The sequence below is a fragment of the Stegostoma tigrinum genome, chromosome 41 (genome assembly GCF_030684315.1).
Source record: "Stegostoma tigrinum isolate sSteTig4 chromosome 41, sSteTig4.hap1, whole genome shotgun sequence".
Taxonomy (NCBI): domain Eukaryota; kingdom Metazoa; phylum Chordata; class Chondrichthyes; order Orectolobiformes; family Stegostomatidae; genus Stegostoma; species Stegostoma tigrinum.
Genome location: NC_081394.1, coordinates 5,241,706 through 5,259,162, shown reverse-complemented (window position 1 = coordinate 5,259,162; position 17,457 = coordinate 5,241,706). Strand labels below are relative to the sequence as shown.

Genomic DNA, 17,457 nt, shown 5'->3' with positions numbered 1-17,457 from the left:
ACGGTACGTGTCCCATCCCTCAGACGCCCTGTGAGAGCTGTTGGCCAATATTTGTGGTCTGCAGTGAAGTATGCATCAGTTGTGAGAAGGCATTTTGCAAAGGTCAGACAGTTTCTGTTGTCTCGATATCCTCTGTTACAATATCATCAGGAACAGCAGCAGTAGAAGGCCCATTTGACTTCCTGAATCCGCTGCACATTCCTGATAAAATCGTGGCTGACCCCATGATATAGACTCCAGGGATTTAGGTATTGCCGGCTGTGGTTGGCATTTATACGGCCATAGAGCTGTGCATCACAGAAAGAGACCAACTCAGTGAAGTGGGTGGGATTTAGCTCAAGTGGTAGAGCACGACCTAGCATGCTAGAGGTAAAGGGATCAATCCCTATGGTTTTCCACTTCAGGCATTTGTGGCACAGTGGCCAAGAGGAGAAGATGATGGGTTGCTAATCTATTGAGGTGGCTCGGTGGTTAGCACTGCTGCCTTACAATGCCAGGGATCCAGGTTCAATCCCACCTTCGGATAACTGTCTGTGTGTGAAGTTGGCACATTCTCCCCATTTTCCTCTGGATGCTCTAGTTTCCTCCCACGGGACAAAGATGGGCAGGTTAGGTGGATTGGCCGTGCTAAATTGCAAGCAAATCAGGGATGTGTAGATGAGGCGGGTTATGGGGGATGGGGCTGGGTGGGATGCTCTGAGTGTCAGTGTGGACTTGTTGGGCCGAAGGGCCTGTTTGCACACTGTAGGGATTCTGCGATTCATCCACGCTGATCAGTTATCCAAAATTAATCTAGTCCATAATCATATCCCTCTAAACCCTTCCTATCCATATGTCCATCCAGATGCCTTTTAAATGCTGTAACTGTACCAGCCCCCACCACTTCCTCTGGCAGCTCGTTCCATACACGCACCACCTTGTGTGAAAAAGTTACCCCTCAGGTCCCTTTTAAATCTTTCCCCTCTCACCTTTAACCTATGCCCCTCTAGTTTTGGACACCCTCACCCCAGGCAAAAGATATTCATTTACCCTATCCATACCCCTCATGATTTTATAAACCTCTGTAATATCACCCCCTCGGCCTCCGACACTCAGGGAAAAACAGCCCCAGCCTATTTCGAAATGCCCAGAGGGCAGTTAAGGGTCAGCCACATTGCTGTGGGTCTGGAGTCACATGTAGGCCAGACCGAGTAAGGATTGCAGTTTCCTTCCCTAAAGGACAGATGGTTTTTTTTCCCAACAATCGGCAAATAGATTCACGGTCCTCATTAGATTGCCCATTACACATTTTGTTTTAGCTTATCAAATTCAAACTCCACGATCTGCCACTGGGGGGTTCATACCCTGCTCCCTCATGGCTCCCTGGATCAATAGATTAGCAACTAGAGAAGCATTCCCTCAAGACTCTCGACCTCCCCAACTTCTATCGCTTCACCCAATTGTTCTTGACATTTCCATTGATGAAAAATGTATTGAACTCAGCCTTGACTATCCTCAACAGCCTGCCCTCCACTGCCACCTGGGCGGCAGGAGGATTCTGAACCGCTGGGGCAGAGGGTCAGGAAAATGATGCATGCAGGAAAGAAGAAGTGAGACGTTGGCGTTGATAGGAAGTGGTTGAGGCGTGTTGCATAATGTCTTTGGAAAGGTGGCGGGGGGGTGGGGTTTAAAGGTTGGGTCACTGAGCGAAGTCCTGGTTGCCACACTCTGAGGAGGATATGATTGCATTCGAGAGCTTGCAGAGGAGATTCACCGGGAAGTTGTCTGGGCTGGAGTGACTCAGCACCCAAGAGAGACAAGATGCACTAGGGCTGTTTTCCTCAGAGCGGAGAGGGCTGAGGAAGGGGCCTGACAGAGGTGCACGTGGGGTGGGGGGGACACGGTAGATAGGGCAAAACTTTAGTCAGGGACGGGGAGGGGATCAGTCACCAGGGTGGCATAGATTTAAGATAAATGGCAGATGTTTACCAGCGATTTAAATAAAAACATAGTCACCCAGAGAGTAGCAGCTGTCTGCAACACAAAACTCCAAAGAACAGTTGTTTGATGATATTTCTGACGTATTTAGATAAACATTTGGAACACATAGCCCCGCATTGGAATACACAAATGCTTAATGACTGACACATCAAATAAAAATGGATCATGAGGCCGATCTGTACTTTGACTCCTTTAAAACTAACCCCCAAACTCTGACAGACTGTTCCCTTTTGCCAACAAACCCTGCACACAAACTCTCACAGTATCCCCCAAAACTGTTTCTCATTCTCCTGGCTTCCCGAACATACTATTTCTGTGGCATCTGTGTCAAAGCTTTTCGGTAATTTAAATGTCCTATATCAAACCGATTCACCTCGGTCATCGGATTGTCAAAAAGGTTTAATCAAATTGTCAAAAATAATACCAGCTTCACAAGATTGTGTGAGTTGGCTATAATGTATTCACTCAGAAGTGATGATTTTGATGATTTTTCCAATCATGGATGTTATTTTGAAAGGCCCATAGTTTCCGGCTCTCTGTCTCCCTCCTTTTTTTAAATATTGTGAGGTTGGAGTAGGGATGAACTCTTACACAGTCAGTGCTGAGGGAGCGGGCACTGTCGGAGGGTCAGTGCTGAGGGAGCGGGCACTGTGGGAGGGTCAGTGCTGAGGGAGCCCCGCACTGTCGGGGGGTCAGTGCTGAGGGAGCAGGCACTGTCGGAGGGTCAGTGCTGAGGGAGCGGGCACTGTCGGAGGGTCAGTGCTGAGGGAGCGGGCACTGTCAGGGGGTCAGTGCTGAGGGAGCGCCGCACTGTCAGAGGGTCAGTGCTGAGGGAGCGGGCACTGTCGGGGGGTCAGTGCTGAGGGAGCGGGCACTGTCGGGGGGTCAGTGCTGAGGGAGTATTACTGAGTTTGACAATGAATGCAAGGGTTAAGCTACATTGTTTCACAACTATTTTTAAAATTGCAACATGAGTGGAATAAAGAATGTTTCGGAGGTGGTATTGTATGTCCCTGGGTTCTGAAGGGATTTTTGAAATAATGAGTGTGCCCTGGGAGAGATTAGGGGTTAAAAGATGTGACCCTGTACCCCACAGGGAGTCAGCTGTACGGCCCTGTTCATCACTGTGATCGCCAAGAAACTGGAGTTCGACAAAGATGAGAAACACGTCCATCATTTCATGCTGGATATCCAACTCACTAAGGAGGTGAGGAGACAGAAAGCTGGTGGGAATGGGAATGGCCTTTGATGGAAATGCAAGGCATCTGGGGGTGAGAAGACAGAGGGAAGGTCCTCAATGGGAAGGCTATGGGTCAGACCGAGGGTCCTCGATGGGAAGGTTAGGGGGCAGAGGGAGGGTCCTCAATGGGAAGGTTAGGGGGCAGAGAGAGGCTCCTCGATGGGAGGGTTGGGGAGGGCAGAGGGAGGGTCCTCGATGGGAAGGTTAGGGGATAGAGGGAGGGTCCTCGATGAGAGGGTTGGGGGGCAGATGGATCAATTGTGGTGGGAATGCCAGTGAAGTGGGTCCTGCCTCAGACACCCGGGGGGTGATATTTCGCTCCCAGACTCTCTCTCTCTCTCTGTGTCTTTGCTAAAGTACCCCTGCTGTGATAACAGGTGCAGAAAGTTGCAGCTGATCTGATTGGAGTGAGCTGGTTGCTATACAAGCACAGGAAGAGCAGGAACATGCGGAAGATTAGGAAATGCCACCGGGATGTCCTCGCTACAGTCTGCCGGTGGGTGATGACGTCTCCCCCATTGGTTCAAACCCCTCGCCTACAGCTCCCCAACCCAACCCTACCCCCCTGCAGTGAGGGCAGCATCTCCTGTTCATCCTCCCCCCATTCTAAACAGCACCGATCCCATCCATGACCTGACCGAGAACCTCGGATCATTGGGAATGACGAGGGGTGCATGGGACACCGTTGTCGTTGCGGCGCTCCCTCAACGCTGACCCTCCGACAGTGAGGATTTCCCTCAGCACTGACTCTCCAACAGTGCCCACTCCCTCACCACTGACCCTCTGACAGTACGGTGCTCCCTCAGCGCTGACCCTCCGACAGTGCCCGCTTCCTCAGCACTGACCCTCCGACAGTGCCCACTTCCTCAGCACTGACCCTCCGACAGTGCCCACTCCCTCAGCACTGACCCTCCGACAGTGCCCACTCCCTCAGCACTGACCCTCCGACAGTGCCCACTCCCTCAACACTGGCCATCTGACAATATCAATTTGTCTATTTCTGCCTTGAATATACTCAGTGGACCAGCCTCTCCTTCTGCAGTAAAGAATTCCACAGATTCACTCCCCTCTGAGAGAAGAAATTCCTCCTTATCTTTGTCAGTAATGTGCAATCCCTTCTTTTGAGATTACACCCTCTAATCCTAGACTCTCCTATCAGGGGAAACAGCCTTTTTATCTCTCTCCTGTCAAACTCCGAAGAATCTTGTATATTTCAATAATGTAGCCTCTCATTCTTTTCAACTCCAGTGCGTTCAGGCCCAGCTGACTCACCCTTTCCTCATTAGAGAGCCCCTCCTCACCCAGGATCAGCCTAGTGAATATTCTCTGGACTGTCTCCAATGCCAGAATATCTTTCCTTAGATAAAGGGCCCAAAACCCACCATATTCCAGCTCTGATCCCACTACTGCCTTCTACATATTTCCTCCCTGTTGCAACTTGAGCTTCGTAACTATTTCCTCTTGGGGTAAGGAACCAACCGATAACCTTTCGTTTTTTTTATTCAAACCCATTACATTTTTTCTCATATTTTCAGGTTCCGCAAAATTAAGTTGAAACGGAGGAAGCTCCAGGAGCAGGTCAGCACAATGATGGACATCTCAAAGGTAACAGACATTAATGTCTCATCAGCTTCTAGGTCAGGGTCAGTAGAACCAGCCTCCCCACATGGGTTTGTATAGAGCGGGAATGAATGGGAAAGGGTTTGGGTCCATTGGGATTGTGTAGAATGGGAGTGAATGGGAAAGGGTTTGGGGCCATTGGGATTGTGTAGAATGGGAGTGAATGGGAAGGGGTTTGGGTCAATTGGGATTGTGTAGAATGGGAGTGAATGGGAAAGGGTTTGGGACAATTGGGATTGTGTAGAATGGGAGTGAATGGGAAAGGGTTTGGGGCCATTGGGATTGTGTAGAGTGGAAGTGAATGGGAAAGGGTTTGGGTCCATTGGGATTGTGTAGAATGGGAGTGAATGGGAAGGGGTTTGGGTCAATTGGGATTGTGTAGAAAGGGAGTGAATGGGAAGGGGTTTGTGTCCATTGGGATGGTGTAGAATGGGAGTGAATGGGAAAGGGTTTGGGGCAATTGGGATTGTGTAGAATGGGAGTGAATGAGAAGGGTTTTGGGGCCATTGGGATTGTGTAGAGTGGAAGTGAATGGGAAGGGATTTGGGTCCTTTGGGATTGTGTAGAATGGGAGTGGATGGGAAGGGTTTTGGGGCCATTGGGATTGTGTAGAATGGGAGTGAATGGGGAAAGGGTTTGGGGCAATTGGGATTGTGTAGAATGGGAGTGAATGAGAAGGGTTTTGGGGCCATTGGGATTGTGTAGAGTGGAAGTGAATGGGAAGGGATTTGGGTCCTTTGGGATTGTGTAGAATGGGAGTGGATGGGAAGGGTTTTGGGGCCATTGGGATTGTGTAGAATGGGAGTGAATGGGAAGGGTTTTGGGGCCATTGGGATTGTGTAGAGTGGAAGTGAATGGGGAACAGGTTGAAAGTATTCCCTGAAGCAATGATGGAGAGGCTGGGTGGTGGAGTTGGGGGAACAGCGATGATGCAATGGAACGTAATGTGGATCTCCTGACCTTGAAGATGCAGCTTCTCTTGCAAGACATGAATACCAGAATGATCGAGTCGTACACCGAGATGGAGAGGAGCCTTGCAGCCTTGGCGACCAAGGTCGATAGTCTGGCTGTGGGTTTTGAGGAGTTACCCCGTCTGATCTGTGACACTTTCAACAGGCAAAAGATAGGATGAGGACAGCCCCTGGTGCCTGACCTGGCAGATTGGTACGTGGGCACTCAATGGGCGTGGTCCGGGGGCTTGGAGTCGCTGACAAACTGTAAAGGGCTCCAGATTTCCTTTTGTCCTTCCATGCTGAGGTCACACCTTCTGTATCGCAATCGAAACCTTCTGGAACATTCTCAGGGGAAAAACCTGAGCCGAGCTCCTGGCCATCCTGAGGAGAACATTAAAGTCAGAGACCCACTCACCCACAAAATGAAGCCAGCTCATCGTAATGGCCATGAAATTGCCTCAGAATTTCTCGACTCTCCTTGGTCAAACTCTCAGGCTCAGTGATGATGTTTGGAGGGCTTATTTCTTTCATTGAGCCCTGGACCCCACCCTTTCCCTTCAGCCCTCTTGAAAGCTCCTGATGGGTTTCACTTCCGGGCAGAATGAAGGAACATGAGGGACTGCATTTCACTAGCGCCTTGCACTGCCTCAGCACAACCCTAAAGCAGCCTGGGAGGACTTCCTGTGGATGTGTGGCCTCATGAATGGGAACATGGCAGGCATTTAGTGTACAGCAAGCTCTCACACAATGGCAAGGTGACCCAGATCATCCACTTGCCAGGAACAAGGGTTGACAACTGCAGGCCTCAGTACATCAAGAACTTCCCCACCTCAATGCTCTTCATCCAAATCATTGTGTTTTATTCGCTCATGGGGACCTTGCTGGCTGGGTAAATATTTATCTCTCTGTCCCTAGTTGCCTCCTTGAGAAGGTGGGGGTGAGCTGCCGTCTTGAGATGCTGCAGTCCCCATGTGCTGTGGGTTGACACACAATGCCCCTTAGGGAGGCAATTCCAGGGTTTTGACCCAGTGACAGGGAAGGAACAGTGATTATATTTCCAAGTCAGGATGGGGAGTGGCTCGGAGGGCAATCTGAACCCATAATCCGTTGGCTTTGAGAATCACTGTGCACCACTTGGCCTTTATCGATCTATGGCGATGAGCATGGCTGTTCAACCTTGGTGTGCATCGTCCCATGGCTTTTGTCATGACACCAGGACAAACCTGCTGATAAAGATTGATTTGTACTGCTGACCCTGACCTCAGCTTTCACACCGTATCCCTGACCCTGGCAAAACTGTGTCCAAACCCACTAAGGTCCAACACTGAGGTCCAAACAAATTGCAGTGTTTGGCTCACAAACAGACATTTGGTTTGTCTCCATTTACTGCAGGGCTGGTGAACATGTGAAGGCTGCACAGCGCAGGAACAGGCCATTTAGCCCTTTGCTCAGAGCTGGTTTTTCTGCTCCACTCTTCTTTTTCACTTGCCCCCATCCCCAGTTCCTTCTCTCCTTTTGGCCCTCGTGCATCTATCCAGGGTCTCCACTCCCCTCCCCATAACTTGACATGATTGGCCTCCAGTGAGGCCTATCTTCTGTCCCCACTCCCTGCGGGCCTGAGTCCCACATTCCCACCACCCCACCGTCCCACACTCCCTCCTCATTCCCTGTGGGAGTGAGCCCCAAATTCCTCCTCCATTCCCTGTGAGAGCGAATCCCATATTCCCACTGCACTCCCCTCCCCCCACTTCTGGTGAGTCCCACGGTCCCTCCTCATTCCCTATGGTAGTGAGTCCCACTATCTCTGCTCATTCCCTGTGGGAATGAGTCCCACATTCCCCTCCATACCTTGTGGGATTGAGTCCCATATTCCATGCTCATTCCCTGTGGGAGTCCCACACTCCCTCCTCACTCCCTCTTGGAGTGGGTTCTACATCCCCCCGCCCCAGCCCCGTGCTCCCTGTGGGACCCTGTCCCACATTCCCCACCACACCCTGTAGGAGGATGTCCCTCATCCCAACCCTCCTTCACTCCCTCGGGGAAGACATTTCTCCTGAATTCCCCATTGGATTTATTTGGACCATCTTCTATCGTTGCCCTCTCATCCTGGTCTCCCATCCTCATAATTGGAAACATCTTCTTCATGACTGTCCTCCTGAAACGTCTCAGATTTATAAAGGCCTCAGTCCGGTCTCCCATCAGCCACCTCTTGATCGGAAAAGCGACAGAATGTCTGCCCAGAATTATTGCGAACTGCAGATGCTGGAGAATCCGAGATAACAAAGTGTGGGGCTGGATGAACACAGCAAGATGCTGCTTGGCCTGCTGTGTTCATCCAGCCCCAGACTTTGTTATCTCAGAATGTCTGTCCATTCGCTCTTCTCTGTCAATTTTGACCTCTCACCTCTGTCACCCTTGCTTACTCCCTCCCATTTGCCTCTCTGTTATTTCTTCAATGTGGTGTGCCACTAGAAAAGCTCGAGACGGTTACCCCTGTCCAACTGCCCTTGACCTAAAGGCTTGATTGGCCATTTCCAATGGTTGTTAGAGCCACCCACATCACTGTGGGTCTGGAGTCACACATAGACCAGACCAGGTAGGGACAGCAGATTTCCATCCCTAGAGGGCATTCGTGAACCAGTTGGGCGTTTACAGCAATCGGTGATAGTTTCACAATGAAATTTATCTCATTGGTTTTCATTCAATGGCCTCACCTTCTACCATCTACAGTGCCTTCTCCATGTTTACATAATTATGCATTTTTTGTATGCTTTATGTCAATGTGTAACTACAACTGGATATAATTATAACTTCATCGTTTTGTTACAATTTACAGAGGATCCAATTCAGTCGTGCTCCATGGGCTGTGATAACATGTTAGGTTTTGGGAGACTTCCCCCAGAACCAATCAGAATCACAGAATTGTTACCGAGCCAATGGTCCATTCCCTGGCCTTCTCCCTGTAACCCCGCACTTTTCAGATATCCCCTCTACAGAATTCCCCGGAACCACCCTCCCAGGCTAGGCCTGAGTCACTCGCTGCCCCCACAACATTTTTGGTTGGGGATGGGGAGTTGTCACTTTCTTGGCCAATTTCCCTGAACTTCTCTGTTGCCTCATCTTCTTGAACCCTTGGCGAATGGGAACTGTTTGTCCCTGTCCACGCTGTCCAGACCTATCCCCCAACTCCTCATGAGCTCGAATGCCTCGACCTGATCTGCTCTCCACTTTCTCCCCTCCATTTGGCCATCAGGCGTGGGAGCAGAGTAGGCTGTTCGGCCCATAGAATCCCCTCCACCTTTCACAGCTGATCTGCCGACCCTCAAATCCACTTTCCGATCTTTTTTCCTCACTGATTTAAAACCTGTCCTTGAATATGCTTAACAACCCAGCTGCGACAGACTTCTGCGATGAAGAATTCCATAGATTCACCAAACCCAAGAGAAGAAATTCCACCTCTTATTGGGTGACCTCTTATTCTGAGATGATACCCTCTGGAACTAAACTGTCCCACAAGGAGAAACAACCTCTCCACATATCTCCTGTCAAGTCCCCTCTGAATTAAGAGTTGATCTTCCAAAACTTCAATGAGTACAGGCCCAACCAACTCAACCTCTCCCCATAATACCGTCCCCTCCATACTTAATGAATCTTCTCTAGACTGCATCCCATTTTTACACTCCATTTCCTTTGGTTTACAGGCCATCGTTCCATTGGCTATTTTTTTTTTAATTGGCACTAACCTTTTGCCAATCCTGGATCATGACTCCCAAATCCCTCTCTGCTGCAGGCTTTCATAGTGACATAGAATCTCTACAGAGTGCGGAGGTCAGCCATTCGGCCCGTCAAGTCCACACTGATCTTCTGAAGAGCATCCCACCCCATCCCTGTAATTCCCACCGCTAATCCACCCAGCCTGCACACTATGGGTCAATTTAGCACAGCCAATCACACCTTTGGACTGTGGGAGGAAAACGGACCCCATGGAGGAAACCCACGCAGACACGGGGAGAATGTGCAAACTCCATACAGTCAGTCGCCCGAGGGTGGAATCGAACCCAGGCCCCTGGCGGGCAGCAGTTCTCTAACTACTGTGCCACTGTGTCACCTTTAAGTCTGGGATGAGTCTGGATGGGGTGCTCTTTGGGAGGGGTGGTGTGGATTCCATGGATTCTCTGAGGGGGAGAATTTGCCTTTGACTCAGTAAGTTGTTGTTGTAGCTTAGGACATGCTGCCTGTACAGGAGCTAATTCAACAGGAAATTTCGAAAGGAGTAGTTGTGTCAGAGGAAATACTGGATGGGGATATATTTTCCAGGGCAGTTGGTTGGGGGGGTGGTGGGGGTGGGGTGTGTGAGTGGTTCTAATCAGACAGATCTTAAGAGAAGGAGGGGGGAATCAATGGGCCGAAGGGCCTCCCACCCCCTGTGTTATATGATGGTCTGACTCTGCAACCATTAAACTTTCTTGGGCTTGTTTTTGTTGTTGATGACAGTGGATTTGTCATTGTAAATGCCGTGCATGTGTGTTCCTGACTTCAGATTGTTTCCATTGGAATGCCGTCATATTTTTAAAAATAAAAGACTATCGCAGAAAACAAACGTTTGTGTGAAAATGCTCTTTACTTTATCATCCGAATGTGCCTCCCCGTCAAACATTTCGCCCAGGGTCTGGCAGTCAGCCTGCTTAAATGCGATAGGTACGGGAGGAAGCCATTCAGCCCGTCGATACTGCCCCATCCCCTCCTTCGCCCCCATTCAGTCGATCTTCCAGCTCAATTCCTCGCTTCCGAATTGTGAATTCCGAAGATTCTGGGGACCACCCTGTGGTCAGGCAGCCAGCAGCGAATATGGCCACAAGACTGGTCAAGAGCTACAATGAGGAATGCTGGGAAATTTGGTCAAGCTAGTTTAAACCCTGACCTCGGTTAAAAATGCAGCCAGGACATTTTGGGGCTTACCCTAGACTGAAAGAATTGTGGATGCTGCAAATCAGAAACAGAAATTGCTGGTCAAGCTCAGCAGGTCTGATAGCATCTGTGGAGAGAAATTGGGTCAAGCAACCCCTCATCATGTCGTTAACTTGTTCTGTTAGCTGTGGCCTGCAGCTTCCTGTGTCGACTCCAATATGGTGGTCAGCTAGACATAATGGCATCTTCTTTCCATATGTGGACAACTGTAAGCGAATACTTATGACTTGATGTAGACATTTGGGTGTGTTCGACGAGCCATTGGCTGGATTTGAGCATTGTGATCAGGTTTGGCCAATTCGTAGGCTGAGTGCCAGAGAAGGTTCTGGAAGGACGAGCATACTTTGAGCTAAAAGTTAGCAGCTCAAAATGTTTCACGGGAGAGACCATTGGAGACCGACGTTTGAGGAGCACATTCCCTGAAGTCTTCACAGAAGATAAATCTTCAGAGAAGACAAAGAAAAAGTCCCCATAATGCAAGAACTACACCATGAGCAAAATTTGGGGTAGAATTTGTTTTGAGCCAAACTTATAGCTAAATTTTCAGGTTTAACGTGGATGATGCAAATCAGAAACAGAAATTGCTGGTCAAGCTCAGCAGGTCTGATAGCATCTGTGGAGAGAAATTGGGTCAAGCAACCCCTCATCATGTCGTTAACTTGTTCTGTAAGCTGTGGCCTGCAGCTTCCTGTGTCAACTCCAATATGGTGGTCAGCTAGACATAATGGCATCTTCTTTCCATATGTGAACAACTGTAAGCGTTAAATGAGGTTAAAATGAGGTAAAGTGAGGTTAAATGATGTGAGTTAAAGCTGGACGAAGTAAAGAGTAAATGCTGCGACAATTTATATTGAATGTTGATTGCTAAAGAGTTAAATAAATAAGGGTTAGTTTGATTAAAGTCTGGGTTGCCTCCCGGAAGAATTCCTGGTTGAAAGGTTGGAGTACGCTTTTCACTATCCGAGTGACTCTTTGTGCCCATCCAAAAAGGCCGACTGCTTATCCTGACTCAGTGGCCTAGTCATGGTTCAGACTCCCCTGGGAGGGGAATGGTGGCCTTCATGAGGCAGTAGCCTATCACCTTTGACCGTTAAGAATTTTAATTCTTTCCTAGATTCATTCAGTGAAGAACAGGTCCTTCAGCACAGACATAAGAATGCCATAATCCCAATCTGTCCCATAACCTCGCATGTTATGTTATTTGAAGTGCTCATCCAAATATTTTTTGAAAGATTGTAAGGTTTCCAGCCTTCACTACTTTCCCAGGCAGTGCAATCCAGGCTCCACCAGCCGCTGGTGAAAACTTTATTTTCCAAAATCCCCTTCCTATCTCCTGTCCCCTACCCTAAAACTATGCTCTCTTGTGATTGGTCCCTCAACCAAGGGGAACATTTCCTTTCTATTTTCCCTCATAATCTTATACACCTCAATCATGTCCACCCTCAGTCTTCTCTGCTCTAGAGAAAACAATCCGAGCCTGTCTAGTCTCTCCTTATAGCTCATCCCCCATCCTCCTAAACTGCAAGAAATTGTACACAGTCCTCCTCATCACTCTCCAGAGGAGAATTCTCTCAAACTTGGAGTCAATTCAGATAAAGAGACCAGACAACAGACCACTTGAGGTGTGATCTTACCAAAGCTCTGTATAAATGCAACAAGACTTCCTCACTTTTATTCTCACACACCTTCGCAGTGAAGCCCTCTGTGTTGCCTGTTTCTTAGGCCCCAATCTGCGGTTGCCACGGAGATGCCTCCATGTTTTCCTCTTACTCAGGGCCAATTAAGTAAATTTAAGTTAAGGTACCACCTTGGAAAGGGACACCAAACGCAGAATTTAAGGTTAGTAAGACAAATTGATGGAAATTGTCTGTGAAATTTCAGCCCCTGCGCTGGCCAGGTCGAATCGGCAAGATTTCTTGTCACACGCTCGGCTGGGGGAGTTGTGGGTAGTCAGGCCAAATGATCACTTGGCTCGACGCTCCCCACCCCTCACCTCCCACTGTCTGTCAGTAGATGCCCTGTTATGCATTAGATGGCTGGACCTCAGAGATGCCTGAGGTGAGGAAATTGGCAGTATTTGGGGCGGCATGGTGGCTCAATGATTAGCACTGCTGCCTCACAGCACCAGGGACCCGGGTTCAATTCCACCCTCAGGCGACTGTCCATGTGGAGTTTGTACATTCTCCCCGTGTCTGCATGGGTTTCCTCCGGGTGCTCTGGTTTCCTCCCACAGCCCAAAGATGTGCAGGCTAGGTGGATTGGCCGTGCTAAATTGCCTGTAGCATTCGGGGATGTGTAGATTAGATGGGTTAAAGAGAGATGGGTCTGGATGGGATTCTCCACAGGTCAGTGTGGGCTTGTTGGTCCAAAGGGCCTGTTTCCACACTGTAGGGATTCTATGATCTATGAATATTTGCAACATGCTACTACCAGGCAATGACTATTTCCATCAAGAGACAATCTAAACGCTGCCCCTTGACATTCAATGGCATGACCATCATTGAATCTCCCACTATCAACATTCTGGTGATAACCATTGGCCAGAAACTCAAGTGGAGTCACCACATTTGTTTTGATGTATTATTGCCACACGTACCTCATTACAGAGTAAAGTTTTGTTTTGTGAGCAGTACAGGCAGACCATACCACACAAAATGCATCGGGGTAATAGAACGAGGATACAATGTAAGGTGCACAAAAAGCGTGGTCAACATTACATTTAAAATTTGAGACGGTCATTCAGAATTCTAATAACAGCGGGGAAGAAGCTGTACTTGAATCTGTTGGTGCGTGTGTGTGAGCTTTTGTATCTTCTGCCTGACAGAAGAGTGTGCAAGAAATTATAAGTGGGCAGGGTCTTTGATGATGTTGGCTGCCTTCCTGAGGCAGTATGATGGACTGCTGGCTTGTATGATGAAGTGTGAAGCTGGATGAACACAGCAGGCCAAGCAGCATCTCAGGAGCTCCTGAGATGCTGCTTGGCCTGCTGTGTTCATCCAGCTTCACACTTTGTTATCTTGGATTCTCCAGCATCTGCAGTTCCCATTATCTCTGGTTTGTATGATGGTCTGGGCTGTGTTCACAACTTCCTGTAGTTTCCTGGGAAGAGCAGTTGCCATATCAAACTGTGATCCATCAAGATGGAATGCTTTCTGCGGTGCACCTATTAAAAATCGATAAGCATCTTTTTGGTTATGCCAAATTTCCGTAGCTTCCTGAGGAAGTAGAGGCGTTGTTGTACTTTCTTGACCAAAGCATCAACATAGGAGGACCAGGATAGATTGTTGGTGATCATCATTCCTAGGAACTTGACGCTTTCTTGACCCCCTCCACGTCAGCTCCATGGATACAGAGGGTCTTCCTTGCTTTCTGAAGTCAATGACTAATGATCATAAGCACAGTGGCTACAAGAGCAGGTCTCTGGAACTCACCTCCTGACCCCTCCTCATTCCCTGTCCCACCATTGACAAGGCACAAGTCAGGAGAGGGATGGAATACTCCCCACTTGCCCCTGGATGGGGGCAGCCCAAAAAACACTCAAGAAGCTCGACACCATCCAGGACAAAGTAGCCCCGACTCGATTGGCCCCACATCCACAAACATCCCACTCCCTCCCCCCACCGACGCTCAGTCGCAGCAGTGTGTACCATCTACAAGACGCGCTGCAGAAACTCACCAAAGATCCTCAGGCAGCGCCTTCCAAACCCACGACCCACTTCCATCCAGAAGGACAAGGGGCAGCAGATACATGGGAACACCAGCCCCCTGCAAGTTCCCCTCCACTCCCCATCCTGACTTGGAATTTGGCCCATTCCTTAGCAGTCGCTGGGTCAAGATCTGTCCCAAACAGCACCGTACCTACACCCATCTAAGGAGGTTGCTCATAATTTCCCCCACAGGGGGCTCAAAAAGATGGGTATTAGCCAGCAATTATCACAGACTGTTGAAACAAAACCCTTAGCGATTTTGTGGTGATGTGTGAGTAATGTTTTTAGAGAGACCAACTTGATACAATGCTGCCGATAGGCCTGGCTGGTTTTAAGACCAGTTGGTGTTTCACCGTGAATGGGTGCTTCCTCTCTCCTCCAGCCCCACAAGTCCACTGCTGTCTCTGAGTTCCAGATAAGCCTACAATTGAGGATTCATAGAAACCCTAACAGCGTGGAAGCATGCCATTCAGCCCATTTTGACCCTTTGAAGAGTATCTTACCCAGACCCACCTAACTTATCCCTGTAACCCTGCATTTCCCACAGCCAATCCACCCAACCTGCACCTCTTTGGACTGTGGGAGGAAACCGACACAGACATGGGGAGAATCTGCAAACTGCACACAGTCGCCTGAGGGCGGAATCAAACCCAGGTCTGGGGCACTGTGAGGCAGCAGTGCTAACCACTGAGCCACCGTGCTGCCTGATTATTTGGATAGAAATTGGTGCGGGGAAAGCTCTGATGACTGGCTGTTGGCGGTGATACTCGTCTGAAGAGCTGGGGCAGGCACGATGGGTCGAACAGCCTCTGTCTACACTGTAATAGTTCTGTATTGTTGAGCACGCAGTAACGCCAAAGGCTAACTCATTAAATTTCGCCTTTACAATGACTTAATTTTCTCTGGATGTTCCCTGTTTAAAAAGAAACCTCTCTGTTTTGGGGGAAGGGGGATTTTGACATTTCCCTTTCTTCAAGATAACCATCTCCCTCATGGACATTTATTTCAAAAGGCCCAGGAACTTTTGCCCTTCATTCTGGGACGAAAGTAAGTGAGCTCAGATGATGTTGGGGGTGGGTAGTGAGCTCGCTCTCTCTCTGGGTGAGGGGGACAGTGTGGGATTGGACAATGAGGACGGTGGTGGAAGGGGGAACAATCTGATCGAGGCGGAACTATGGTTTCCAACCCCCGCACTCCAGCCGGACGGCTCTGAGGCTGACACTGTTTGCTCGGGGCGGGTCCGCCGCTGTCAGTTCTCCGGGCGGAAGAGGCCGAGAGCAGGTGAGGGAGGTGGCTATTGACTGCAGGATCCAGCCCTGCTAGTTATACTAGTTATAGTTAAATGGAACATCTAGTTATAGGAAAAGGCCAGTAATACTGGTTCAAATATACTGTACTAATAATGTGTACATAACCAGTTCTGCTAGTTATACTAGTTAAAGGGAGCACCTAGTTATAGGGGAAAGACTGGTTGTGTGGAATGGGAAGTTATTGCTAGTCAGAGTGTACTGTGTCCCTAATTAAAATGTGTACACCAGCACTGCTAATTATAGTAAATGGCTGATTATGCTAGTTATAGGGAACAGCTAGTTATTTGGAAGAAGGGTCTAGGCCCAAAACATCAGCTTTCCTGCTCCTCTGATGCTGCTTGGCCTGCTGTGTTCATCCAGCTCCACACCTTATTATCTCAGATTCTCCAACATCTGCAGTTCCTACTGTCTAGTTATATGGAACTGCTGGTTTTACTAGTTTGAATGTACTTTACTATCAATTAAAATGGATACCAGCTCTGCTAGTGGTACTCTTTATAGGGAATGACTGGTTATGTTGGGCATGGAACTGCCAGTTGTACTTGCTTGACTGTGTTGTGCTATTAATTAAAATGTGTACACCACTGTTGGTTAAACTATTATAGGGATTTGCTAGTTACAATAGTTTACTGTATTCCTATTTAAATATATACACTTATTACTGCTAGTTGTGTTAGTTAGTGGATGGTACTGTTAGTTAAAATGTATACAATGGCTCTGCTAGTTATAGGTTACAGCTTTTTTTGACTGGTTTTAGGGTATTGTGTTCCTGGTATTAATAGAGCTAAAATATTGCATACCTCTGGTTATACCAGTTGAACAATACTATGCTCTTGTTAAACTGTCTTTACGATACTATGATTTTGATGGTTATACTATTTTTGGGGTACTGCATTCGGTTGGTCATCTTAGTGCTAGGACTGATACACTTAATAGTAACGCCCTGTGGAGTGTTGCTGAGCATAGAGACTTTGGAGTACAGTTCCTCGAGAGTGGAGTCACACAGGTAGATAGGAGAGTGAAGAAGGTGTTTGGTATATTTGCCTTTGTTGATTAGTGCATTGAGAATAGGAGTTGGGAGGACATGTTGCTGCTGTACAGCACATCACTTAGGCCACTTTTGGCATATTGCATTCAGTTATAGTCTTCCTGCTGTAGGAAGAAACTTGGAAAGGGTTCAGAAAAGATTTACAAGGATGTTGCCAGGACTATAAGGTTTGAACTATAGAACATTTAAAAAGCATCTGGATGGGTATATGAATAGGAAAAGTTTAGAGGGATATGGGCCAAATGCTGGCAGATGGGACTAGCTTTATTTGGGATACCTGGTCAGCATGGACAAGTTGGACCAAAGAGACTGCTTCTATGCTGTACGAGTCTGTGACTGTATAGTGCACTGCCCAGATCTTGGTGTAGTTCTCCTAGTTAAGCTAGTTTTAGAACGCCCCTCTCATGGTTAGACTAGTTGCAGATACTGTCCTCCTTCTCTATGTATTAGTCCTGTGGTAACAGGCTCTTGATTGTTATATTAGTTTTAGGGCACTGTTCTTGCTAGTTATTCTTGTTCTGCGATAATGCACAGTTGGTGGTTATACTGTGATTGTGCTAGTTAGATCTGTTCCAAGATTCTGCTGTTGAAATGATAAATGCTGTTGCTGGATGTGCAGGGCAAATGGTTG

General features: G+C 48.3%; 2 protein-coding genes across 5 annotated transcripts in view; both read left to right on the top strand.

Moving 5' to 3' along the window:
* LOC125448579 (intermediate conductance calcium-activated potassium channel protein 4-like) overlaps positions 1-10,106 on the top strand; it is a 67,323-nt gene extending 57,217 nt beyond the window's left edge. For 2 of the 3 annotated variants that reach the window (XM_048523964.2, XM_048523963.2), the window contains 5 exons: positions 1-3; positions 3,077-3,187; positions 3,598-3,716; positions 4,756-4,825; positions 5,808-10,106. The exon at positions 1-3 is cut by the window's left edge and continues 136 nt beyond it. In XM_048523964.2, the coding sequence (XP_048379921.1) occupies positions 1-3; positions 3,077-3,187; positions 3,598-3,716; positions 4,756-4,825; positions 5,808-5,972 (468 nt within the window). In that variant the 3' untranslated portion in view covers positions 5,973-10,106. Of the gene's footprint in view, positions 4-3,076; positions 3,188-3,597; positions 3,717-4,755; positions 4,941-5,807 lie in introns of those variants that run through there. The other variant, XM_059641358.1, reaches the window with a different exon arrangement.
* A 5,581-nt stretch (positions 10,107-15,687) lies between these two features.
* The window catches only part of smg9 (SMG9 nonsense mediated mRNA decay factor), a 40,076-nt gene continuing 38,306 nt past the window's right edge, over positions 15,688-17,457 (top strand). Inside the window, exon 1 of one of the 2 annotated variants that reach the window (XM_059641334.1) lies at positions 15,688-15,749. The gene's annotated coding sequence lies outside the window, so the exon portion shown is untranslated. The remainder of the gene's footprint in view (positions 15,750-17,457) is intronic. The other variant, XM_059641335.1, reaches the window with a different exon arrangement.